We start from the raw sequence: 26673 nt of genomic DNA on the forward strand, positions 1-26673 counted from the left end.
GCGGATTCCTCTCTCCGGGTTTTCAAAGCGCCTTTCCGAAACCTCCTCCCAGCCCAGAGAGGGAGACAGATCCCGGGCGCAATTGCTCCCCGGAGCGGCCGAGGGGCGCGCGGGGAGAGGCCTGAGCCGGGGTACTTTCAAACTGAGGCGCGCGCACACCCACCCACCCAGACACACACGCGCGCGGGTGCGCGCGCAGAGGCGCGCGCGCGCGCGCGGACACACACACACACACACACACACACACACACACACACACACGCCCATTTATACAGGCGGTGGCGGCGGCAGCGGCCGGGGCGGCGGCGGCGAGCGCAGGAATGATGGAGCTGAGCCAGCCGACCCGGGTTGGAAGCAAGTGAGGAGAGCCAAGGCGCGCCCCGGGATTTCTGTGCCCCGCGCTTGTCATCCTCCTCAGGGAACGGTGCACGCGGAGGAGGAGCGGCTGGACTGATTTGCTAAGGGGAGGGCGGGGACGAGGAGGAGGCCAGGTGAGCGAGGAGCCCCCTGCGTATCCGGACTCCCCGAACGCGCCTTTGCCCGACTCCTAACCCCTCTCCACCCGGGTGGGCGCGCCCGTTTCCCCGCTCGCCCGGGGCGCTTTGAGGAGACCAGAAAGTCGCGGCCCGGCTGCGCGGGATGCCTTTCGCCAAGCGGATCGTGGAGCCGCAGTGGCTGTGCCGGCAGCGACGCCCGGCGCCTGACCCGGCGGAGGACGCGGACAGAGGCAGCGCTGAACCGCCGCCGCCGCCCCTGCAGCTGCCCGGCCGACGGGACGAGGCCGTGGCGCCGGGGCCGGAGGATCCTCCCCGCGCGCCCCGCGCGCTGCCCGCGCCAACCGACCAGGCGCTGCCGCCGCACGGAGAGGCGCCCGCGGCGGGCGAGGAGAGCGCGGCAGGGGTCTTGGAGGCGGCGTCAGCGGCCGGCGAGGCGTCCTCGGCGGCGGCCGCGGCCGTGTTGCTCATGCTGGACCTGTGCGCGGTCAGCAACGCGGCGCTGGCCCGCGTCCTCCGGCAGCTCTCGGACGTGGCCCGGCACGCGTGCAGCCTCTTCCAGGAGCTCGAGAGCGACATCCAGCTCACTCACCGTCGCGTCTGGGCGCTGCAGGGCAAGCTCGGTGGCGTGCAGCGCGTGCTCGGCACGCTGGACCCCAAGCAGGAGGCAGTGCGTGAGTACCCGCGCCGTCCTCCCGCCCGCCCGGCGCTCCGCGTCGGCGCCGCACCCTCGCGCCCTCCGCGGTCGCCGCAATCCCGGCGCCGCGCCTGCTGCAGCTCTGCACCTTACGCTTGCCTCCCCTGAGACCCACCCCAGGCCTCCCGGAGTTCGGGGCAGGGACGCAGACGCGGAGGGGAGAAAGTTAAAGGGGCAGTCTCGGGACTCGAAGGCAGCCGTGGGCTGAGAGGGAGCATTTATGGGGACACAGGAGACAGGGGGGCCTGTCATTCACCTCTGGGGCTCGATTTCTCGGTCCCTCCCCGGCGGGGCGGGAGGTTGGTGCAACTTCTGTGGTTTCCAGTAGCCCATCCCGGAGCCCTGTAGTCCCCCCACCCCCACCCCCACCCCAGTGCGTGCTTGGGCCGCTCGAGGAGCAGTGAGTGTCCTCTTAGGGCTTCTGCAACGCCGTGGCGTTTTTGTCCCTCTTACTGTGACCTCACGTGCTGCACCAAGCCCCGAACTTGTGCCTTGCGTTTGTGTGCGACGTAGCGCGGCGCCATTCGCCTCCCGGAGTGAACTCCGAAGAGCTCTGCTCCAGCCTTCTGGCCTGGGAGGGGCGTGGATGGAGGAGTGTCCCCGGCCTTGGGGAGATCGATGAGACCCTTGGGCACCTCTTCTGTCCTGAACAGAACAGGGTTCCTACTAAATGGCTGTCTGTGCCATCTTCTCGGAGGGGTTCCGCCCCCCTCCCTTTCCCCCAACGTGGAGTGTCGTCCAAATTCACCCGTGTGTACAAGACCCCTGGACACCTTTGCTGCCCGTTAACTTCACTCTTGCGACATCCCAGGGCTCCCAATAAATGTCATCCTGGCGCTCAGGAGAGTCCCCCGGCACACGGTTGGCTAAATCGGGAGGCGTTGGAGTCATTTAGGAACAACCGGACGGTGGGCGGGGGCCGTAAGCCAGCACGCCGGTCCTTTGGCGCCTAGTCCAGCGGCTGCGACGCTCGCAGCGAAGGTGATGTCAGCGGCTCTGACTTACATAAGAAGCTTCCCCGGTTGCTGCAGCAGCTGCGCCGGTGGCGGTGGCCGCGGAGCGCGCGGGGGCGGGGGCGCCCTCACGGCATCCTTCCCCGGGGACTTGCGGGCACCTCAGTCCCGCAACCCGCACAGCCTCCTAACCGACCCCCCCCGCCGCCCCGTTCGCGCACTACCCCCCCCCCAAAAAAAAAAAACCCCTCTGAACCCCGCCCCGGGAATTCACCGCTTTTCTGCAATAACAATAATAATAAGCGTAATGAATAAATGATGTGCGCGATCGGTTTTCGCAGCTATAAAAGACCCGGAGTTGGGTTAATGACTGGTTGTTTAAAAGGGCAATTCCGGGGATGAGTTCTGGAAAGAATTAGGACTGCCGTAGGCCAAGTCGTATTTTACTTTTGGGACTTGAAATGAGCGCTTTAATCCTGCCTCCTTTTTACCTCAAACCACACAGCAGGGACCGGCCCTTCACTTTCAACAGCGCTGATATCTGGGGAGTGTGGTCAGGGTGAGTGGTGATTTCACTTCAAAAGAAGTGGAGGGAAGTTTTGCAGACTGTTGAGTGGTGCATACATTTCCCGTATGTGTGTGTGTGCGTGTGCGTGTGCGTGTGCGTGTGCGTGTGTGTGACCCACTGCACCTTAAATTAGATTTCTCACAAGTGAAACTCAGCGATGGAGCAGAATGAGTTCTCTTCTCCCCTTTTTCTTTAGAGGCAGGAGGGGGTAGTTATGCACCCAGAATTTAATATAATCCTTTTCACTGTTTGGAGTACAAACTAATGGTGAATGGAGAAGAGAGGGGATTTTTGGTGTGTGCATACGATTGATGAACGTATCCTCTATTTGTGCATATTTATACATGAATAAATAAATGAAGATGGGGCTCATATAATACCAGGAATAGACTTCAAATCTATTATTTTTACATTTTTCCAAAACGGTGTCTCCATACTTTGTGCACAGACCTCTCCTCTTGTCCAGATAAATTCAGGATGGCATTGTTCCTGTTTGATGTCGTAAAAGGCATTACCTTCGGGAGGAAAAGCACAGTATTCTGTGTCTTAATTTGGGCTTCCCAGTGTGCAGAGACGGAGGCAAGGATTTCTGTGCAAGGAGTTTATTGGAGAGGGGATCCCAGGAAGCACAGGGAGGGAGTGGGGAAGTGGGCAGCTGGGGTTCAATCCAGCACACACCTCAGAAGTGTCCCACTGAGGAGTGAGGAAGCCGCAGTATTTCTCCAACTTCCATCGCTCACTGATGGAGAGCACCTGGGGTATGAACTCCCTGGCTCCTGGGGCCTGCCCCCGGTGTGGGCTCGGCAGGCTCCCGGGCCAGGTAGAGAGGTGCCAAAAGCCTATGGTGTGTACCGGAATGTCTGCAGGGCTTGCCTGGGGAGGGGAGAGGGGCTGTGTGTGGGCGGAGTGCCAGTGGCACCTGCTGCCTCCTGCATCTCTCTTTAGCGTTGCTCAAGGTCACAGGGAGCTTCAAGGGGAGAGGGAGCCTGGAAGGGACCGAAGTTCTCTTTTCTCTCCCTTTGAATGTGTCTGGGTGCCTCCATGCCCCCTGTATGGCCTTCCCACCCGGGTCACCACCATTCTCCATGCTGCTTCATCCTTGGACAGCTGCTTCCTGTTGCCCTGAGACAGGCTGGAGTGGTTTTTGCAGGGGTGACATGATCTGACACACACTGCGGCAAAGTCGCTCCGGAGGCAAATCTGGAGCTGGTAGACCAGTTAGACAGTGTGAGTGGCGACCGTGGCTGGGACTAGGGTGACAGTGAACAGTGCTTGGATTCTGAATTCACTTTGGAAATAGAATTGACGGGACTTACCAGTTGGTTTGGGTACAGGGTATAAGAGCAAATAATACTACTAATTGTGGATGACACCCAGCGTTGTTGTTGTTTGTGGCTTAAACAGCTCATAGAAGGTCCATTTCCAGAAATGGGTAAGGTTCGTGGAAGAGTGGATCTTTTATCTTTGGGGGCGGGGATGGAATCAATGCTTTTCTGTTTGTGCCATGTTAACTTGAGCTGCTTGTGTCTTAGACAATTAGACGTGTGAGTTCAGAACTCAAGAGAGAGGTCCAGGCTGGAGATGTAGATGTGAGATGTAAGGGTAGAGATGATACGCGAAGCCCTGGAGCTCGGGACCGTGTAGAGAGTAAAGAAAAGGGGACCAAGACTTAGCCTAGGGCAGTCCAACTTGGGAATTTTAGTAGAGGAGAAGAAAGACTGAGGAAGAGCAGTGAGCAAGCTAGAAGGGAAATCAGGAGGGCATGGTGTGATGGAAGCCAGGAGAAGGTGTCTCAGGAATGGAGGAGGAATCGTTTCGGTCAAGTGCTTCTGAGAGGAAGATGAGCGCTGAGGCAAGGCCATTGAGCTGGGTACGTTTTTAGCAATGAGTGGCCCTGCTAAGTGCTGTGTAAGTGGAGGGGTGGAGAGGAAGGCCACATAGAGGGGATGAAGAGGGAACAAGTATGGTATGGTCTTTTTTATTTTTATTTTTTACATCTTTATTAGAGTACAATTGCTTTACGGTGGTGTGTTAGTTTCTGCTTTATAACAAAGTGAAGCAGTTATACATATACATATGTCCCCGTATCTCTTCCCTCTGGCGTCTCCCTCCCTCCCACCCTCCCTATCCCACCCCTCCAGGCAGGTCACAAAGCACCGAGCTGATCTCCCCGTGCTATGCGGCTGCTTCCCACTAGCTATCTGCCTTACATTTGGTAGTGTATATATGGCCACTGTAGCTACTCTGTGGGTAGCTAATAAAAATCTCATTGTGGTTTTAATTTGCATTTTGCTGATGGCTTGTGAGATTGAACACCTTTTCATATATATTTTTGACCGCTTGAATATTCTCTTTTGTGAATTCCCTGTTCGAGACCTTTACTCTCTTTCCAGTAAGGTTCTTTGTATGTTTTTTTCTTGCGGGAGTTCTTTATGTATTGTGTATATGAGCTATTTGGGAGCTACAGATATTGCAATTACCGTCTCTCTGTTGTGTGCCTTTTTACTCTCTTAGTGTTGCCTCTTGGTGAGCAGAAGTTCTTATTTTCATGTAGTCCGACTTACGGATCCTTTTCTTTATGGTTAGTGGTCTTCGTGCTCCGTTCTGTTTGTTCTGAAATTCTTCACTGACCCCATGGTCGTGAGGATATTCTTTTATGTTCTAGAAGTTTTTTTTTTCTTTTGCCTTTGTCGTTTAGGTCCATGATTCACATGGAATTGATATTTGCAGATAGTATGAGGTAGGGATCAAGATGCCTTCTTTCCATGTTAGATGCACAGTTAATCCATTGCCATGTCCTGAAAAGACCATCGTTTTCCCATCTCACCGCAGTAACACGTTTGTCATCTAGCGAGTAGATTTATTTTATTTTTAGTTAACATTTATTCAGTTCTGCTCTATGTCAGGCCCTATGCTAAGATTTCATATGAATCATCTTATTTAATCTTCACAGCGACTCTCTGAGAGTGATTTTCGTACTTTACTGAGGATTAGCAACTTGCTCTGGGGAGCAGCAGCTAGAAAGCGCTGGAGCCTAGAATTAGGGTCCAGGTCTGAGTGCACGAACTGTATTCCCTAACATCAGTCTTTTCTCCCACACGTTGCTGCACAAATCCAGGAGAATTACAGTATTAAAATCAAGGCCCTTCTCGATACGCTTCTGTCCACTCGACATGTCCCTCCCTGCCTTCCCCACATTGCACCCCAGTCCAGTCACACTGAACTACTGGCTGTACCCCAACTTGCCAGGCTTTCTCATTCTTCGGGCCAATGTGTATACTACTCTTTTCTTCTGGAACATTTTACTGGCTCATTTCTGCTCTTTCTTTGATAATCAGTGGACACGTCATCTTCTCTGTGAAGTGGAATCTGATTCCTTGCCTGCCACCTCCCGCCTCCGAGTTTTCTAGAACTCTGTGCTAACCTTTATCTTAGCTTTTCTCCTTCTGGACGGCAGACTGTGTTGGCGCCCTGCTAGATTCCTTCAGCCCTCACCTCTCATTCTGACGGCTGCTAACTGCCAACTCCTGTGACTCTGCCCAGGGCTTTTTTTTTTTTTTCTGACTGATGGACCGCGCTGGGCCTTGCACACAGGGAAAGCCAGAAGTGCAAGCGAACCATTGCCTCTGAAGTAGTACTCAGTCAATGATGGACGGGGCGTTGGTGGACCAGTGGCCTCACTTCCTTGCGCCTTGGAGGCGAGAGCTCTGAGGCACGTTCTACACCATCTCTCAGAGTTCCCCAGAGGACTGAGCTGCAGTTGCCCGCAGTGGCGACTTAATTGGAAAACACACTGTGTGTTCACTGCCTTCTTTTCTCCGTCTCACTTCTCAGTTACCTATGGGTGCCTCCTGGGGTCGCCTCCCACAAAGACTTCTTGCACTTGAACTTGCATTTGTACTCATCAGGTCTGGGAGAACCCATGTCAAAACAACCTGTTTAATCTTTGAACTGTGAGGACAGAGACCTAGGGCTCGGAGTGTGGTAGAGGTGATGCTTCTCATTCTCTTTCCCTAAACTCCTTCCCCGAGGGTCACTAGATTCGTCACATGGCCAAGCCCTCCCGTCGTCGCTCTGTGCTGGGTCTGGAAATAACTTACTACCCTTTAGTGAGCTCACAGTCTAACCTCTCATTGGCGTAGGAGGAGATCGTCAGTGCTTCAGAGGTGAGAAGAGGCTGGAAAGGAGCTCAGGTCCACGATGACCAAGACGCACCCGCTCAGTTCCTCAGCGTTTCCTCGGCCAGCCTTTGAGAGGACTGCTTATCGTCCTGTAGAATGGGCAGGTGATGATGGCCCCGAGAGACCCACGCTCCCTGTGTGAGATGCGCCATTTCAGCCAGAGCAGACCCAGGAACTGCTAAGCCCAGAAGTAGACTAGGAAGTTACACAGGGGGTGAATCGATCACTTGGGGCCGGTATGGCAGTGCTAATTGTGGGTTCAGCCTGATTTGGAAGGATCATCCGTTTTTCTCCCCTTTCTGCTCATGCTACCACTCACAGAAACCCTTTGCAGTCTGCTTAATGTGTTTTTAGGGGGGGATATTTTCGTAACCGTCGTTAGGCGTCTTTTCCTCCCGGCTCTACTCAGTGAGTTCTTCTGAGGCATTATGATATCCGAATAGCTCCACTGAAAGCTGCTTTTAAACCCATCGCGGAGCTACTGAGAAAAACGCAATCTTTCAAGTGTTAATAATTCATGGGTGTAATTTCCTCATAACCAGTAACAGCAGCACATTTCTTTCTGGACTTTTCTTGTTGTACTGGATTGGGTATTTATTTATTTATTTAATATATTTATTTAATTAGCCGTGCCGGGTCTTAGTTGCAGCATGCGGACTCTTAGTTGCGGCGTGCAGGATCTAGTTCCCTGACCAGGGATCAAACCCGGGCCCCCTGCATGGGGAGCGTGGAGTCTTAACCACTTGGGCCACCAGGGGAGTCCCTGGATTGGGCTTTTAAATCAAAACTACCAAACTGCTTTACCTAGGAAATCCTTGAGGTTCTGTTGGGCTGATATTGCTGAGATGGTAACAATAAAGATTCCTTTCTTCCTGTTCGTGGAGGCATTTTCCACACAATGCCATCAGGAAAGTGTAAATGCCGCCTAAGTGCTCAGAAACATCTTCAGTCTCCGGGCTTCTGGTCTACGGTGGGCATCACCTTTAAGTTCCAGTCACATACGACATCTTTCCTGTTGTCCCACGTTGGCGCAAACGTCTTGAAGATCCATTGACTTCATATAATGCTTTGAATTTTTCTTTTGTGGCCGCATCCGTGCCTTGTGGGATTTTAGTCCTCTGACCAGGGATCAAACCCTGGCCCCCTGTAGTGGAAGCGCAGAGTCCTAACCACTGGACTGCCAGGTAATTCCCAGTGCTTTGAAATTTTAGAACAAAGACAATTTTAAATGCAGTTGGGATTTTGTTTTGATAGTTCAGTTGAATTTCTTTTTACTCTAGTAAAAATCGTGACCCAAAAGATTTTGTGGGACCCTCGGTTAAAAACAATCATGGGAAGAGTATCCCAAGACCAAACTATCAATCACAGAAAGTCCTGCAAGTTCTTTTTGCATCAAGAATTCCTCATGAGTCACATCTTGATAGTAAGTGAAAACAAAAGATAATGAGGTGAGAATGGTTTCTGAATGTAAGGCTGTCATTCTAAGGTCTAAATTCCTTGAAATAAGGTTTTGGAGAGCACTCTTAACCAGACCGTAAGCCCACAAAGGGCAGAGACCCTGTCTAGCTCATCTCTGTAAATGACTAAGACAGGCAGGGTCAATTTTTGTTTCTGACGCTAATGTCTGTCCCTCAATCTATTAATGAACATGAGAAGGTTTGAGTGTACTGAAATAGGAATCTGAGGACCTGGGCATCCGTATGCTGAAAAATTCCTTAATTATGAAACACCCAAGTCCTTCAAAGTGAAATTAAGCAAGAACAAGATGAAGTTAACAAGGGTTGGACAGTCTTGGGATCTTAGAGTTGGGAAAGACCCTAGTGTCCCTCAAATCCAGCCTCCCACTCAGGGTGGGACTCTTTTTAGAGATGTCCCAAGCGGAAGCCCATCTAGTTTCTATGCGCTCTGAGACTCCTAGGCGTGGCCACCCACACCCCAACTTTATTGCTGTATAGTTCCCATTCTCAAATAATGCTTATCTACACTGAGACTAAATCTGTCTTTTGGCAATGCCTGTCTTTCAGTCCTAATCTGCTGTCTGGAGCCATATGGAATCTGCTTATAATCTCTTTTCCAGGACCTCTTTAAGTGTCTACAGGTGACTGTTATTGTCCCTCCTAAGCTTTCTTCATCCCAGGTGAAACGACTTCACTTCCTTCAACCAGGAATCTTAATGCCACCTTTCCTATCCCCTTCCAGTCTGGTTGCCCCCTGCCGCAGGAATGGGCCCAGTCCTTTCTCCATCTTCGTGCCCCCCTAGGACTAAGGGGGCCCTTGTTGCCTTAACCTTTTGCACGACACCACCGGTGCATGATTGCTCTTATAGCCCAACAAACCCCTTTCCTTTACGGTGGCAGCTCCTTTACATGAGGCTTCCTCTGTTCCATTTGTGTAGTTGGTATTTTGAACTTAAATTTCACAAGACTCCCCCATTGTCTCTGTTAAATTGAGTCTTGCTTGCTTTGCTCTTTCATTTCCAATCAGTGGTGATGGTTTAAAATCTTGATTCAGTGTGTCAGCTACTGCCCACAGCGTTTTGCTCTTTGCAGACATCCTCAACATGATGCTACCCCATCACCCACATCTTTGATAAAATTACTGTTCCGATGTACTCAAGGCCAGAGCACACTGGCAGGCGGTGCTAACAACATCCCTCCAGGCTGGCGTCTATTAATCACTGTTCCTTGGGTACCATTGTTGCAGCAGCCCCGAACGCTCCCCCCACCTTCCCATTCAAACCACATTTCTCCACCTTGCCCACAAGATCTATCATCATGAGTGATTGTCAGATGGTTTGCTGAAATCAAGATACCATATGTCTGTAGCATTTCTTTGATCTCCCAGTCTAATAACCCTACTCAAAAGGGAAATGAGGTTAGTCTGGCTCAAACTGGACTCACAGCCATCAGAGGGGCTATTTAAATTTCCTTGTGTATAATGGATAAAGAGTTTATTTGGGGGAACCCGCTTTGGTGTTCGCCATCGAAGGACTGTAAAGCTGGACGGCAAGGGAACTCTCTGGGTCCTAGAGTCCATTTCTCTGGCTCCAAAGTGCCTGGTTTGTCCAAGGCAGAGAATCCCAGTGCCTGTCCCTGCCTTTCTTTGAGGATACGTGGTGAGAACTTTATATCCTTGTGCTCTGTTCCTTCAAGAAAGGTCTGGAATTCACAACCTTCGGAGTTTGCTTGGGCTCAGTTTGAGCAAGGTTGTCAGGTATCTGGTTTATCTAATTGTCGAGAGGAAGCTTGTACGTGGTTAAGAGTATGGATGCTGAAGTTAGACCGCGCGCTTCAAATCCTGGGTCCCCGGTCTTCATCTATTATGGGATGGAGATAAAAACAGTACCTGCTACATCAGTTTGTTGACAGAGCCAAAGGAGTCAGGTTGAGCGCTCGGGCACTTAGAGCTGTGCCTGGTACATGGTGAGCCCCTGGTAATTATCGGCTGTTATTTTATTGGTACTATAATTGGATCATGCAGAGCGGGAGGCCTGTGTTAATTTTTTCCAAGCAGGTGTAAACCTGTGCCTGAATCTGTGAAATGCTGGGCCAGGGGGAAGGAGACAGCTGACCAAGCAGTTCTCTGTCCCTCCAGTGTGGTCAGACGGCTATTAAGATCTCTATGTTCTTTGTGGCCTCTTTTTTTTTTTTTTTTTTTTTTTTTTTTTGCGATACGCGGGCCTCCCACTGTTGTGGCCTCTCCCGTTGCGGAGCACAGGCTCCGGACGCGCAGGCCCAGCGGCCATGGCTCACGGGCCCAGCCGCTCCGCGGCATGTGGGATCTTCCCGGACCGGGGTACGAACCCGCGTCCCCTGCATCAGCAGCGGACTCTCAACCACTGCGCCACCAGGGAAGCCCTTTGTGGCCTCTTTTTGTTATGCAGAGAGGTATCAAAATAAAATGACCAATGATCTTAGTATCCAGAGTCATTCATTTATTGTATTCCAGGCACTCTTCTAGGCCCTTGAGTTTCACCAGTGAACAAAAAGTTCCAAACAGTTTACAGAGGAGGGAGAGAAACCATAAACAACAAACCTAGTATTACTTGTAAGGAGAGTACAAAGCACGTTAGCAGGTGTTAAGTGTTCTGGGCGAGGGCCGTCCAGAGGACTGGAGTGAGGTTGCCGTTTTCAGTGGGGCGGTCAGGTGGGCCTCATTGAGGAAACGGCATTTAAGTGAAGATTGGGAAAAGGTGAGGGAGTTAATGAGGTAGTGCGCTGGAGGACATGTTTCAGCAGAGGAAACCGGAGATCCTGCCAAGGCCCTGAGCCGAGAGCGTGCCTGGTGTGACGGAGGGCTGGTAAGGAGGCCAGTGTGGTGGCTTTGGGGCATGCAGGGAGGAGAGTGGGAGGAGAGGAGGCCGGGGAGGGGGGCTGGAAGGCGGCTCAGCGGGGTAGAGTGTAGTAGGCCATCGTGAGCGAGGACTCTGCCCTTTGCTCTGAGTGAAGTGGGGACTCACTGGACAGTTTCAAGCCTAGCAGTAACATGATTGACTTCTTAGCGGTTAAAAGGATCACTTTGGCTACTCGGTCAAGAAGAGACTGTGGGAGAGGCAGGGGTAGAAGCAGACAGACCAAGTCCGAGGCTGTCCTGGTGAGAGACAGTGGTAGTTTGGTGGGAGTAATGAGAAGCGGTTGGTTCCAGCTTAGAGCTGTTGGCATCTTTTGTTTCATGTTCAGGGCTGGGCACCTCGGCCCACACAGAAGGGCATAAAATTGAAAAGGAAAGGACCCCCCCCCCCACCCCTTACTCTGCCAGACTTGCTCCAAGGGAAGCCATGTTATAACGTTTCATGCTCCTGCTAGGAGGAGCGAAAGCAAATTCTCACACGTGTCTAATGCGTTTTGCAAAGCCAGTTCTTTATTTTTATTTTTACTTTTTTTTTTTAACATCTTATTGGAGTATAATTGCTTTACAATGGTGTGCTAGTTTGTGCTTTATAACAAAGTGAGTCAGTTATACATATACACATGTTCCCGTATCTCCTCCCTGCAAAGCCGCTTCTAAACGTCCAGGCAGGCTCTTGTCTCAGAGCCTTGTTGATTAATCTTATTTTGCTGTCTCGGAGCAATTGAAAAGACAATAGTCTTTTTACAACAGAAACTTACACAACACTGTAAAGCAATTATACTCCAATAAAGATGTTAAAAAAAAGTCCATGTACAATTTGCAGTGAAATGTACAGCTCTCAAGTGTGTAGTTTGGTGAGTTTTAACAACTGTATTCACCTGTGTAACCCACCCTCCTATTAAGATGGCGACTCTTCCGGCTCTTCAGATAGATAGTAGTACTCTTTTGAGGTTAGAAAACAGTTTTTGAACTCTGGTGCCCTCACACCAGCCCCTGTCAGGCCTGTTGTATGAATATGGGCGTGGAAGATAAGAATTCCACAGAAACTTCGGGACCATCCAGTAGGATCAGGCTAAGAACTAGCGATTCCATGTTTGAGATTTGCAAGGGAGCAAACTTCCAGTTATAACATAAAAGTCCTGGGGACGTAATGCACAGCATGGTGAGTATAGTCAATAATAACGTATATTTGAAAGCTGCTAAGAGGGTAGATCTTCAAAGTTCTCATCACAAGAAAAAAACTTGTCACTGTGTAAGATGGTGGATGTTAAGTAGGCTTCTTGGAGCAGTCATTTCACAATATATACCAATATTGAGCCATTACGTTGCACACCTGAAACTAATATAATGTATGGCAGTTGTATCCCAATTAAAAAAGACTGAAAGAAAAAAAACAGATTTCTCACACAAATTGGGACAGTGGAGTTTCCTCACTTTGGTCTGATGGCGCTGTTTATCACATCTTGGTGCCGAGCTCTAGGGAGAGCACCGCCTGACACAAGGATAAGAATCTGGCCTCAGAGGCCCCAGGGGTAACTTAGAAGTAGGAGTTTTTCTAAGATAAAGCTAAAATAACATTTAAAAAGAGATGGGAAAAGAAAGAACTTACTACTCTTAAGCAAACTTGTAAGTAGCAGGGAATGCTGATTTGTAACTGTTTTCAGCTGATGCTTGAAGCCTGGCTGGAGGATGAGGAAAGTTGTTTAAAACGTGATTTCTAATTATTATATCTAAGTGCGTTTAGATTTGTGGAATAAGAAGCCCTACTCTGGAGTTCAGCTACTCTTGATTTTTACTACTAGACAGCTGAGGGAGGAACGAAGTCGGAGCTATGAGGAAGGATGACAGCCAGTGAGACAGTGTTCATTAGATTATAATATCAATATTTATGTTTCTCTCCAAAGTGCATCTGGACTCTGTTCCTCGAGCCTGGGTTTATATGTGTATATTTTTACATCTTTATTGGAGTGTAATTGCTTTACAGTGGTGTGTTAGTTTCTGCTTTGTAACAAAGTGAATCAGCTATACGTATACATATGTCCCCACATCCCCTCCCTCTTGCGTCTCCCTCCCACCCTCCCTATCCCACCCCTCCAGGCAGTCACAAAGCACCGAGCTGATCTCCCTGTGCTGTGCGGCTGCTTCCCATTCCCACTATGGATTTATATTTCAGTAATACGAGTAAAGCTATATTTTCCATGTGAATTTCGCATCAAAGCTCTGCTGCCTCAGCCCGCCGCCTCCTCGCCCCGGAAGTGCTGCCGTTTACAAGATGGCACACGTTCATTGAGACTTTGATTCTAGGGCTGAGCTTTGGGGGCGGGGAGAGCGCAGCATGAATAAATCCCACGGAAAGCCTTTTCCATGTGAGAGTCATGGGGTTTTCTGCTTCATAAATAGCAGAGAAGGATGCTTCAAAGTTTGGGGCAGTGTTGGGGGAAAGTGGGCAAACCAAGAAGAGACACCGGGAAGGCTGGCGTGGAAGGTTTTCGGAGAGTTTCGCTTGGGTTAAATGCCTTCAGTGTGAGAGAAGAGATTTTGGAGCCTTGTTCAGGTATCAGATGTCACTGGAGCTCATCTGGCAAAGTTTGAGCTTTCGCTAATTAAAACTAATCCAGTTGCGCGAAGGAAAATATACTGCATAAGGTTGCTGCTTGTGTGGCTTTATTTTAACCCTTTCCCCGTAGCCTAAGACCGGCGAATCTCAGGCTGGTGTTAGGGTGGGAGGTGATAGTGAGAAATGAGATTCACTTACACGCTCATTTGAGTAAAGACAGTGAGAGGTGTAGCCGATTAAGAGCATTGGCTGGTCAAGGTCAATTGGAAGCCCTTTTGGGTTTTCTTGATTGATTTGCCGATTCACAGTTTTGAACAGCTGTTGAGTGAGAAGGAAAATTTAAAACAAAACAAAACGAGACCCAAACCAAAGAGACACCCTCCTTTACTTCTCGGGTTGGACTTTCTTTCCGAGTTGCTCTGTCCACTTTTCTGTGGCCTATTCACCTTGGTTGGATCAAGCCCCCTTTAGGGAGCTTGGGTTCAAGGTTTGTACCCTGAGGGTCTGGGATTTTTTGTCATGATCACAGGCTGTGTTACTAATCCCAGTTGCCTTTCTAGTGAAAGGCTTTTGATTCTCTCCGTTCTGATACTTGCCAGCTATGCAACCTTAGACAAATTTGTAGCCTTTTTGTCTTAGTTTCCTTATCTGTGAAATGCGGATAGTGTTAGGACTCACCACAGAGAATGGTTGTGAAGACTGAGCGAATCAATCCATAGACAGGTCCAGCAGTGTGTGACATATACACAGAATACATAGTAAGTGCTAGTGAATGCCTGTATGCCATCAATGCTACTATTGTTGTTGTTGTTTTATCATTATTATCATCAGGGGGCTTGGGTAAAGGAAACAGATGTGAAAATGGATAATACCCAGCCCCTGTCGCTCCTCAACCAGCATAAATATTCCGGCCGGCTGGATGCAGGGTGCAAATGAGAGCAGAAGAATCTCAGCCCGCTTTCTGGCTTGGCTAGCCTAACTCATGTCATGGGATACTGCAAGAACAATTTAGCATCGGCTGCCATTACACCTTCGTTGTTTTGGGGGACGTGGACTTCTGCTGATGGCGGGGGAGGCCTGGCTGAGGACGTGTACCATTGTGGCAGTGGTGCAGAGTGCAGACACCCGTGCCCTCACTTTCTGGGACTGTCTGTATCATGTCCGGTAATGACTTGCTTTGCCCTTTTCCCCCTGGGCAACACAGCTAGACTACATTTCCCAGCCTCCCTTGCATTCAGGTGGGACCATGTAACTGAGTTCTGTCCAATGGAATGGGAGAGGAGTAATTGCTCTCCTCTGGGATGGGCATATAAAAGCTCCTACCTGATCCTCTGCAGTTTATTTCCTCCCCACTGTGCTGGTTGCGTGCAGAGGATTCAGCAGAGGACTCCAAGGCCCTAAAGGATGGTAGAGCCACCAGACAGAAGGAGCCTGGGTCCCAGAATCACCACATAAAAGGCTGTCTGCCGCCACCTGATTGGCTTTCACATAAGGGAGAAGTAAACTTTTCCTTGTGAGGTTTAGGGGACATTTGTTACAGCAGTTAGCTGACCCTGACTAATGTAGAGATACAGCGCAGGGAGAAAAAACGACTGGTTTTCCTGAAAATGAACAGGTGACGAAAGTACTCCAAAGTACTTTCACGGAATAAAAGGGGCTCTAAATATAGAGTCTTTTCCCCTGAGACACATAAAGAGTTTCTGCGTGTGCCCAGAGCAGTGTAACAGCTTTCCTCAAGTAAGCAAATGGAAATAAAGACTTGTTAACAGAGTTCTGGTTTCTAGAGAAATGTTGCTACCTGTAACCAATAGAATTCATTCATATTCATTCTCTTTCTCTCCCACCATATAAAAATGATATACATATATTTGTAAAACTTTTAAGAGCTAATTATAACACAAAGCAATGTGCACAAGTTACAAATGTACAGATCAATGAATCTTTACGCACTGAACATACCTCTTTAACCAGCACCTGGAATAAGAAACAGCATTCACAGCCCTCTGGAAATCCTGCCAGTTCCTTTCCAAGCATGCCCCCCGCTCCCCACCTAGTTGGCCATTATCCTGACTTCTGACAGTCTGTTTTGGTCTGTTGTGTCATCATCCAGTATGTGCTTTTTTATATATGGATTTTTTTTGTCTGCTCAAAATTATATTGGTGTGACCCATCCATGTTGTATGTAAGTGTCAGTCGTTTATTTTCATTGCTGTATAGTATTCCTTTGTATGACTGTACCGTGATTTATTTGTCCATTCTGTTGTTGATGGGCATTTGGATAGTTTCCTGTTTGGGTTATTCTGAATAATGCTGCTATGAACATTCTAGTTCCTATCTTTTGGTGAACGTACCTACACTTTTCTTTTGAGTGAAAACTCCCTGCCTTGTAGTTTTACAAAACTCTCTTCCTCGGTAAGATGTTTCAAGGCTCTGACAGTGACTGTTCTTATTCCTTGCCGTCTCTTGGCTTCTAGGCTGAGCAAAAGTTTCGTTCTGCTTTTCTGGAATGGAAAGATGATGCCTTATCTGTAATGGCAAAGTTTGGGTGTCTAAAATGAAGGAAATGTGATTTACTTCAAAGGACCTTATTTCCGCCTCTTTTTATATTAAAGCATAGCCACGGAGCCGTTTGATTCTCAGACGAGGGCTGTTCACAGAGCTGTGTTTCAGATCGCTTGGAAACTCCTTGTAATCGGAGTTTGCCACTGGAATCTTTACTGGCGCGGCTTCAGCTCTTCCTCTGTGAGAAGGAGAATCCTTTTGGATTTTCAGATCGCTTCCTTCCCTTGGGGAGGGAATGGAGGACACGTCGTCGAGTGATGAGTCCTCTAATCCCTTGGAGGGATTAGCCTTAGAGCTGTCGGGAGTTGCCTCCTCTATTTGCCCCTACTGTCAAGATTTTATGCAAAATCTAGGCAAAGCAGAACATTTCCTCAGAAGGGCAAGAGGCAACGAAGAGGGGAAAGCCTTTCTGTCCCGCTGAGGGGGTTTCTGCTCGTGGCTCTGCTTTCAGGGCCTTGGGTATCTGATCCACAAAGTAGCAACCCGGACTAGGCGGGACTTTGTGGATTCTGGGGGTTGAAAAGGCCTCAAGCAAGTTCTAGAAAGCTGCCCACCGGACTTTCTTTCAAACCTCCGACACAGGCTCAGCTTCCCAGACTCCATTGCTGAGGCTAGAAGTCCTGGACTCAATGAGTAGTGTAACCCCCGTAACCCCACCCCAGCCCCCCGGGCTTCCTCACTGGAGAATTGAGGCCCGACGGTTGGAGTCTGAGCCTTTTCCTTCAAGCCTCCTGGAAATATCCGAAACATCTTGGGGGCTCCAGCAGCCGGACGGCCGCCTGGTGTTCTGATGGAACGTTTGGTTCCTTTGGGTGTGAAAGTGTGTGAAGCCTTTACAGTTAAGTCTGAAAAATGGCTGTGAAAAGGCCCTGGGGAACGCTGCTGCCGAGTGACACACAGCTGAGCCTTCGGAAGGGGGGGTTTATGACAAATTTGAACATGGTTTTCAGCTTCACTGTACTTTGCTACACTCCTTTAACCAGCTAGAGGATAAGTGAGCTGATTCTTTCCATGGGGAACTGCTTTGGACCGTTAACCCAGATTTTCTTCAAATGCAGAGGAGACTGTAACTGACTTTTGGCTTTTAAAAGCTGGAGGCCTGATGGGACGGCTCTGTGAGGTCAGAAGTTGCAGCTGGGGCCAGGATATGCTCGTCTCGACGAACCAGGTGTGAAATGCGAAAGAGATGTATGCAGAATAAGGGGCCTTTAAAAACCCAGATTTACTCTGAGGACCTGGGTAGCTCTTGCTTAAATCCACTGCTTGGCTCGAGTTGCCCTTCTCTTCTCGGGGGGGGGGGGGGCACAGCCGAAACCAGGGCCTACAATTTCTTCTTCACCCCTGAAATTTTTTTCTGTGGCCAGCCCTGCCCCTAGTTTTTAGAAAATGGCTGAATTTTTGCCCGAGCTCACTGTCATCAAGGAGATTTTTCTGGACGTGTTGAGGCGGACATCAAGCCAATTCGTGGGCACGCTCACGTTTCCTTTACATTTGTTGTGTGACTTCTTTCTGCTAGTACATGTTATTCGTGTTATTTCACAAGCCCCTCAAAATGCTGTGATGGAAATGTGATTTTTTTTGTGGATGAGGAAACGGAGGCTCTCCTGGTGGCTCTAAGAGCACGCTGCTTCAAAGGGCCTCAGCCAGGATCCAGACATGGCTGTCTGTCTTCAGCTTCGGTCCTCTGTTTACCCTGCCCAGCTCCTTATCGCCACTGAGATAGCCTTCTGCCTCCAGTTTATGATGGGGAAGCAGAGGCATAAAAAAAAAAAAAAGACATACGGACGATGCCCAGGTGGGACCTTGGATGCTCAGAAGGGCTGGGATTGGGACGTCTGGACAGAAAGTTTCACGAATCAAGGAGTACCAGCCATGCATCTGATGGCAGGCATATGGCTTTGTTGGATGTTAACACATGGGATGGGGCCAGGCAGTGGCTACGTGTCTGGCTGTAACTAATTAGTTGTTTGATGGTGACTTAGTAGATTGGGTAAAGTAAGGCGTTGGCTGTAGCAGGAGTCATCTTCTATATCAAGGCCTTTACTACCTGGACCCAAAAGATCCACCTCCTGGATACACAGGATTCTTTCCTAGCTCGGTGGTTGCCTATTCGTATTCTATAGTGTTGCTTGAAGGCGGGTGTAAATTAACTGTGAGTGCCCTCAATTCAGATAACTAATCAAGCCAAAATAAAATAAGTCGCCATTTTTCTCATTTATTCAAGTAGGCCAAAATGAAATACTGATAATGGTCAGGTTTGGGGTGGGAATGAGGATGGGGTGGGTATAAGGGTACTTTCAGACGTTGCTGATGGAAGTGTGAATTGGTATCATTTCCAGAGACTGCTGACAGAAGTGTGGAATTGGTGTAAATTTTCTAGTAAGCATGTGGCCTTTATGAAATTAATATACAAAAAAACCGTATGCCAGAGACGTCACTTCAGAATTTAACCTGAGAAAATAAGTATCTGAGTAAAAGAATGTATAGATGCCTCAGTGTTGCTTATAATTACGAATTATTGGAAATACATTAAATGATTAGCAATAGAAAATGGATCAAACAAACAACACTACTATACATTAGTACAGCAAACAACATTACTGCGTGCTGGAATGGTGAAATAGTCTACTGCCATTAAAATGATACAAATAGATATTGATGAACTCAAAATTGTGTTTATGTTATATTCCAAAGTTAAAAACTCTTACTACTAATTAGTATGCAGACAGAGTATTGCATGTTTATTAAGAAGATGTAAGAATATAGGGAGAAAACGTCTGGAAGGATATATACCAAATCAGTACTTTTAAAACATATTTTGATCATGATCCACAGTGAGAAATATGTTTTACATTTGTGATCCAGTAGATGCCTGTAGCTGAGACAATAGTTTTAGCAACAATACTCCTTTTCTCTATGTAATGCGTTCTGATATATTTATTTTTTCCTTTCTTTACTATATTATTCTATCTTTCCCTCCTGTATCTTACTTTATTCCAATTCTATTCCTCTTCTCCTTTTTTCTGTTTCATTTTTTACGATGCTGGTCATGACCCACTAAGTTGATTTCATGATTTCCTAATGGGCCACAAGCCATAGTTTGAAAAACACTGCTCTGGAATGTTAACAGTGGTGATCTCTGGCAGGTGGGATTATACTAGATAACTTTTTTTTTCTCTTTGAGAAGGGAGGTCCTTTTTGCTTTTCCATGTTACTTATGTAATACAAAGGCTAATGAAAATTTTAAATTGACAACGACTCCATTGAAAAACAAATTGATACCCTGCAACTTTTAAGGAATGTATTGATTGTATAAAATAAGATGCCTACTCTACACCATAATTATTGGGCATGCTGAGTGTTCTGGGGACCTTAAAGAACTTTACGGCAGGACAAATATATCCATTGAGGCACAGAGTTTAAATAATAGAATAACAAGACAATGAAACGTGGCCTTATCTCTTCAAACTCAAAAGGTCACCAGGCATCCCTGCTTACTGTTTTACCCCAGTGGTGTTGCATCAGTTCTCTGTTATGCTCATTCCCCACCTTAAAAGAAATAGGTATCAAATTCATCAGACTACTTTCTGGCCAGATTATCTTGGCTTCCAGCACTGTCAAACTTAGCCTCCTTTAAAGCTAAAGATGATTTTAAATAGTAAGTAGTCATTAAGAACTTAGAGCAGGAAGCAGAAGCTTTAAAGGAGGACAGGAAGAATCCCTGGCCTGAGTCAATGTACTTCCCTGTGGGCTTCCTGCTCTCAACACACAGCTGGAAATCTGTAGACCCACCTGCATCGTGGCCACGCAACCAAAGTGGGTAGCGTACGAAGTGAGCTTTCGCTGGGAAAACAGTGGACAAGTGGGGCAGAGATTTCTGCAGAAGGTTCTGTTTATGTAGGGCACAAGTAAATCTTTGGGCGTGTGTGCCAACTGCCAGGTCGGGGAGGGTGATCCATACGGTTGGGGCTGGGGAGAGGCTGGCTGACATTTGCAGAGTTGGGGCCTGAGAGATGCTTCCTGACCTTGAAAGGAATTGATAGGAAATCTGAGAAAATAACTGGGGTTGCTTTCCAAGAGGGACTAATTGAGTTACCGTTGTTTCAGACTGTGCCAAGGGTGGTCTGACAATGCTAAAAAGGTTATTGGGAGCCTGGACTTCCACTAAGGGAGAAGACTAACATTCATTCTGTCTCTGAAAGATTGTGAATAACGTGTCAAAGTTATTCATGTACTCATTTATTTATTCATTTATTATCCGATGACTTATTGAATCATGTAGTCATTTGTTCATTCATTCATTCATTCTTCCAGCCATCCATATATCCACCCATCTACCGATCCATTTAGCTAAGCATGCAGTTACATGGCCAGGTGCTTTGTACTGTGGGGCAAGCGGCAAGCGTGGGGTAGGGAAGGAACTCTAAAAGGGGGAAGAGCAGTCTGTGTAGTTGAGTTGCTGTCAGTCTGGCAGAGCAGACAGACGAGTAAATAACTAATTCCCACATAGTGTGGGCAGTGCTACCAGAGGGGCCAACGTGGCTTGATTCATGCAAAACTAAGTCTCCCCTTCTGGCCTGGAATCACGGAATGTTAGCCCGAGAGAAGCCTTAGAAAAACTGAATGGCACAATGCTTTCCAGACTTTATCCACAGAGTTCTGGGGTGGGAGAAAGAGGGGGGAGTTAGAGGAAAGCTGAAAAGATGGGGTTTAGCTTCTTTGAGAACCAGGGCAGGTCCTTTTTTTTTTTTTTATCTGTTTCATATACTGAGGTTCCTTGTAGAGCATCATTTGAGGAAGGGCCTTGTCTGCTTAATGATGTTTGCAAAACACTGGGCCAGTCCACCATCTTTCCTTGTGTCTCTGGTTTAGAAATTGAGGCCCAAAAGGGTGGAGTGACTAATCCAAGGTTAAAGAATTGGTTAGTTAACAATCCAGGAATAGACCTGGTCTTCTAATTTATGTGGGCATAAATAGATTACTTCAGTTAGCTTTTGCTTTGTAACAGATAACCCCCGAACTTAGTAGCTTAAAGCAACCACTACTTAGGCCATAATTCTGTGAGTTGGCAATTTGGGCTAGACTCAGCTGGGATCGTTCTTCTGGTCTCAGATGAGCTCACTCATGTCGGTGATGAGCTGCTGATCCACTGGCCAGTCACGGTAGAACAGGCCAGTCTAAGATGGCCTTCCATCCAAGGGATGGCTGGGAATTGGCTGGGGTAAGCAGGTAACTGAGTCCGAAATCTCTCATGATCAGGATTCCAGCAGGGAAATATCCATAACCTCTTGAGGCCTAGGCTTAGGGCTGGTCAAAGCAAACCACAGGACCAACTCAGACTCAGGAGGTGAAGAAAGAGGCTCTACTTCTTCATTGGAGAATTGTAAGAGTTGTGGTTACAGGAAGGGAAGAATCATTGCCCTTTTTGCTATCTACCACAAGAATACTGAGTTATTTACCATGTCTTCTCTTCTTAATTTGGGCATTGGAAAAATGTGTGTTTGAAAATACTATCTAGGGCTTCCCTGGTGGCGCAGTGGCCGAGAGTCCGCCTGCCGATGCAGGGGACGCGGGTTCGTGCCCCGGTCCGGGAAGCTCCCACATGCCGCGGAGCGGCTGGGCCCGTGAGCCATGGCCGCTGGGCCTGCGCGTCCGGAGCCTGTGCTCCGCAACGGGAGAGGCCACAACAGTGGGAGGCCCGCGTACCGCAAAAAAAAAAAAAAAAAAAAAAAAAAAAAAAAAACTACCTACCACAAACTAGGTGGATTGAGACAACAGAAATTTATTCTTTCACAGTTTATGAAGCTAGAAGTCCAAAATCATGGTGTCAGCAGGGCTGCACTCACTCTGAAGGCTCTAAGAATGAATCCTTGTTTGCCTCTGTCCTGGCTTCCGGTGGTTGTCAGCAATAGTTGGTGTTCCCTGGCTTGTAGACGCATGATTCTGTTCTGTCTCCCCCTTCACGTGGCACTCTCCTCTCTGTGCGTCTCAGTGTCCCTGTGTCTTTATATGGCCTTCTTATATACCAGTCATTGGAGTTAGGGCTAGCCCTAATCCAGTATGACCTCATCTTTACTTGATTCCATCTGCAAAGAATGTATTTCACTTTCATCGGTACCGGGGGTTAGGACTTCAGCATATTTGCTGGGGGGGGGGTGCAGCACAATTCAACCCACAACAGACTTGTATCTAGAATTATAAAACAATCTTAAAACTCAACAGAAAAAGACAATTTAATTTTTAAAAGGGGTAAAGGATTTGAATAGACATTTCTCCAAAGAAGACATAAAAGTCGGCCTAAGCACACGGAAAGATGCTTGATACCGATCCAAACCACGAGGTGTCATTTCATACCCATTAGGATGGCTAAAATAAAAAAGACAGTAATGTGTTGATGAGGATGTGGAAAACTGGAACCCTTACACGTTGCTGGTGGGAAGGTTCGATAGTGCAGTAGCTTTGGAGAACAGTTTTGGCAGCTCCTGAAGATGTTAGACATAATTACCTTATGACCCAGCAGTGCTCCTCCTACGTGTGTATATACCCAAGAGAACTGAAAACATATGTTCAAACAAAAACATGTATATGAATGATCATTGCAGTATTATTTGTAGTAGTCAGAAGGTCAGAATAGCCCAAACGTTCATCAACTGATAAATGGATAAAGAAAATGTGGTATATCCATGCAACGGATTATTGTTTGGCAGTAAAGGTGGTAAAAGATAATACAAATGACTGACACATGCTGCAACATGGATAAACCATGGATAAACCTTGAACACGGTTATGTTAAGTGAAAGAAGCCGGTCATACAAGAATACGCACTGTATGGTCCCGATGATATGAAACGTCCAGAACAGGCAAATTTATTGAGACATAAAGCAGGTCAGTTGGTTGCCTAGTGCTGGGGGATGGAGAGAATAGAAAGTGACTGCTCGTGAGTTTAGGGTTTCTCTTAGGGGTGGTGAAAATGTTCTAAAATTAGATAGCGGTGGTGCTTTCGGAACTCTGTGAATACGCTCAAAACCATTGAATTGTACATTTTAAAGGGTGGATTTTGTTGTGTGTAAATTATATCTCAATAAAGCTGTTAAAATCACTGACATAGAAAACGACCTAGCAGCATCATATGCTATCACTTATATGTGGAATCTTTAAAAAAAAAAAAATGGTACGAATGAACTTGTATACAAAATGGAAACAAACTCACAGACATAGAAAACAAACTTACGGTTACCAAAGGGGATAGTGGGGGGGGGGGAGGATAAATTAGGAGTTTGGAGTTAGCAGATACAAACTACTATATATAAAATAAACAAATAGGTCCTACTGTAGAGCACAGGGAACTGTATTCAACATCCTATAATAAATGATAATGGAAAAGAATAAGAAAAAGAGACAGACATATATGTTACATAACGGATAACGGACTCACTTTGCTGGGCACCTGAAACTAACAACATTGTAAACCAACTATAGCTCAATTTAAAAAAAAAAAAAAGGTGCAGTTCTTTGTGAGGGGAAGCGGATGTTAGGAAACTTGAGGAAAGTGGTAACAATTTGGAATCCTCACTCCAAAGAATGGGGGAAAGAGCTGTGTGAGTTACGCTAGGTCAGCTACAGCAGCCAGCCGCCCCCAGCTTTCAGTGGCAGAGCACAGGAAAGTTGCTTTCAGGCAGTTGTCTGATCCTAGCCAGGTCACCATCCTTGGTGGGTATTCTCCAAGCGGCGCCGCAGGGACCTAGGTTCTTGCCATCTTTTGTCTCTGCCCTCGTTGAGAACTTGGGCGCCCTCTTCTTTCAGCGGCTGGCTGGGGAAAGGAGAGTGGCGGGTTGAGAGTTTTGTGATCTAGGCCTGGCGGAGGAGCTGGAAGTTCTCTTCCACTCACAGTGCACTGGCCGGAACTGGGTCTCATGACCACACCTCCCTGCGGGGGAGATTGGCGCATACCATCTGCTCGTGTGCCCGAGAAGAAAAAGGAAACAGGTGTGCTGACCAGCTAGCCAGCCTCTGTCACAAGGGCTGACCAAGGGCAAGGAGAAATGCGGCAGGCTCAGAGCCCAGCTGGAGGTGGCATGGGTTTGTGGTCACCAGTGAGAGTAGGCCTGCCTCGTGCCCCCCACCCCCCACCCCCCGCTCTTCTTGGTGGTACAGTCCCAGGTCGAAAGTACTGCTACGGGGCACATTCCTGCTGGTGCTTGTAGCCCGGCTTCCATTGGTAACGCCTGGGGAAGGATGTAAAGACCAGGGCAACCTGGAGCATTTTAGCATCTCACCAATGGAATGACAAAGCCACATTGTCGGTCAGAGGGGAGCAAGAGATGAATGTGGGAAATAAACCGCTGTTTCTTTGCACGTGGACATGGGATGAATAAAAATAAGAATCTGTCCCCTTTTAAGATTGTGCTTTAAATAGAAATCTGCCCCAGGCCCTTCGTGATCTTTTTCTTCTTGGCTTGCTCGGAGTGTCCTTCACTCCCAGCCACATCTGCTCCTTTGTGGCCGAGGGACTTGAGCTCTGCTGGGGAACCAGGTCGCCTGGGTGGATCCCTCCGATGGAAGCTCCCTCCTCCGTACCTTATGTTTTCAGGGCTGCCATGACAGACCGGCTATTTTAGTGACATTTCTGTGGTGCTTGTCCCTGCCCTTCTAGATAAGTGCTGCCTGTCTTTCTGACAGCCTGTTTGTTTGTGTCTAGCTGCTAAGGCCATAGTGAAAGTCACCTTTACTGGCCTGTCCTTGTTTGCAGTGGCACGTGTCTCTTGGTGTAATGCTGGATGTTTAACGAGCTTTGTTTATGGAGAGCGTAAGATGGGATAGGACTGCCTCCTCTTTTGTGGCATCAGCCCCCGTGGGCTTTGCTGAAAGGCATGCTGGGACCTTGAGGACAGGCTGGCAGGAAGAGGGGAAGGGGGAGCACCAGGGCCAGGGAGAGTGATTCTGCTGAGATTGGGCCCTTAGAGAAGACGGCCAACTGTCCAAATCACAATGGCCGAGGTTTGGGGTCATGGTGGGTGGGGTCTGGGCTGACGTCAGTGCCCAAGGGTCTGGTGCATGGAAGAGGTTTCCGGTTGGTCGCTGTGTTTGCCTGTCTTGTCCCCCCCCAATCCGTTGTCTATACTCCTGCAGAGCGCAAGGCACAAATCCGGTCACATCACTCCCCGGTTCACATTCTTCCATGGCTTCTTATGGTTCTTCCTGGTAGCATCTAAATGAATTGGTTTTCGAGATCATATGAGTCTGTTCCCAGCCTCTCTCCAGCCTCATCTCTCCATCTGTCTCCCTAGACTCATCGCTTTGGTCCCGGTTCTAAGATTGCTCAGGATCCTCTTATAGGGAGAGCTCTCTAGCTCCTCCAGCGTCACCTGGTCCTGGCCTTTGTGCCCCTTTCTCCTAGTTGCCTTGTTGACGAACTCCTTCACTGAGCCAGCAGCCACTGCACTGTGTCTCCCTCTCCCCGCCAGGTATCTCGCTCTGTTGTAATTTCCTGTTTGTTTTTGTGCACCTCCACGAAACCGAAAACTTTGTAGGCTCAGGGACCGTGTCTCATTCCCCATCATAGTCCCAAGTGTTTTAGTCAGGGTGGACTAATTTCTGTAACACAGACCCCCGGACATCTAAGTGACTGATTTCTTGCCCACATGACCATTCATTGTGGGTGTTCAGTAGATGGCCTTCCACACAGTCACTCAGAAATCTAGGCCCCTTTCTTGTTATAGCTCTCTCATCCCCTAGGGCTGTTCTCGTTTTCCAAGTCCGCCTCTGACAGGCAAATGGGAGAAGGGACAATGGAGATCATATGAGTGTTCTTATGGGTCACGCTCGGAAGTTATTCAGTTGGCCAGAACTCAGTCACGTGACCACATATAATTGCAGGGGATGCTGGGAAATGGCGTCCAGCAGTGAGCAGGCTGGGTGAGCAGGTAGCTGGTCTCTGACACCCCGGTGCTTGCCTCGCGCGTGGTGGGAACTGAGTAAATCTTTGTTGAATTTGTCGAACGGGTGGACGTTGTATGCTAGGCTCCATCTTGATTCTTAGGTGATTTAATTTACTCATCAGCAGGGACATGTGATAACAGGTCACAGAGAAAGAGCCCAGTGGATTCCAGGGGCCCGAGCCCCGTGGAAGTGTTACAGACAGCGGCAGAGGGAAGGGCAGTGTAGTCTGGGAATCTGGCACCCAGACAGCGAGGTGCTACCCTTCCAAGTCCTCCAGGGGGACAGATTTTTATTAATACTAAAAGTTATTTTCTCAGAGGGGACAAAAGAGATAACAGAGAGGAGGAGTGAGGACTGCTTCTTTAATTTTGT

General features: G+C 48.2%; 1 protein-coding gene across 1 annotated transcript in view; it reads left to right on the plus strand.

Moving 5' to 3' along the window:
• Nucleotides 1-639: 639 nt before the first annotated feature.
• NHS (NHS actin remodeling regulator) overlaps nucleotides 640-26673 on the plus strand; it is a gene marked incomplete at both ends in the record, with an annotated part of 344099 nt that continues 318065 nt past the window's right edge. Inside the window, one exon of the mRNA XM_082864423.1 lies at nucleotides 640-1168. Within this exon, the coding sequence (XP_082720549.1) occupies nucleotides 640-1168 (529 nt within the window). The remainder of the gene's footprint in view (nucleotides 1169-26673) is intronic.

Source organism: Leucopleurus acutus (genome assembly GCF_964270905.1).
Source record: "Leucopleurus acutus genome assembly, chromosome: X".
Lineage (NCBI taxonomy): Eukaryota > Metazoa > Chordata > Mammalia > Artiodactyla > Delphinidae > Leucopleurus > Leucopleurus acutus.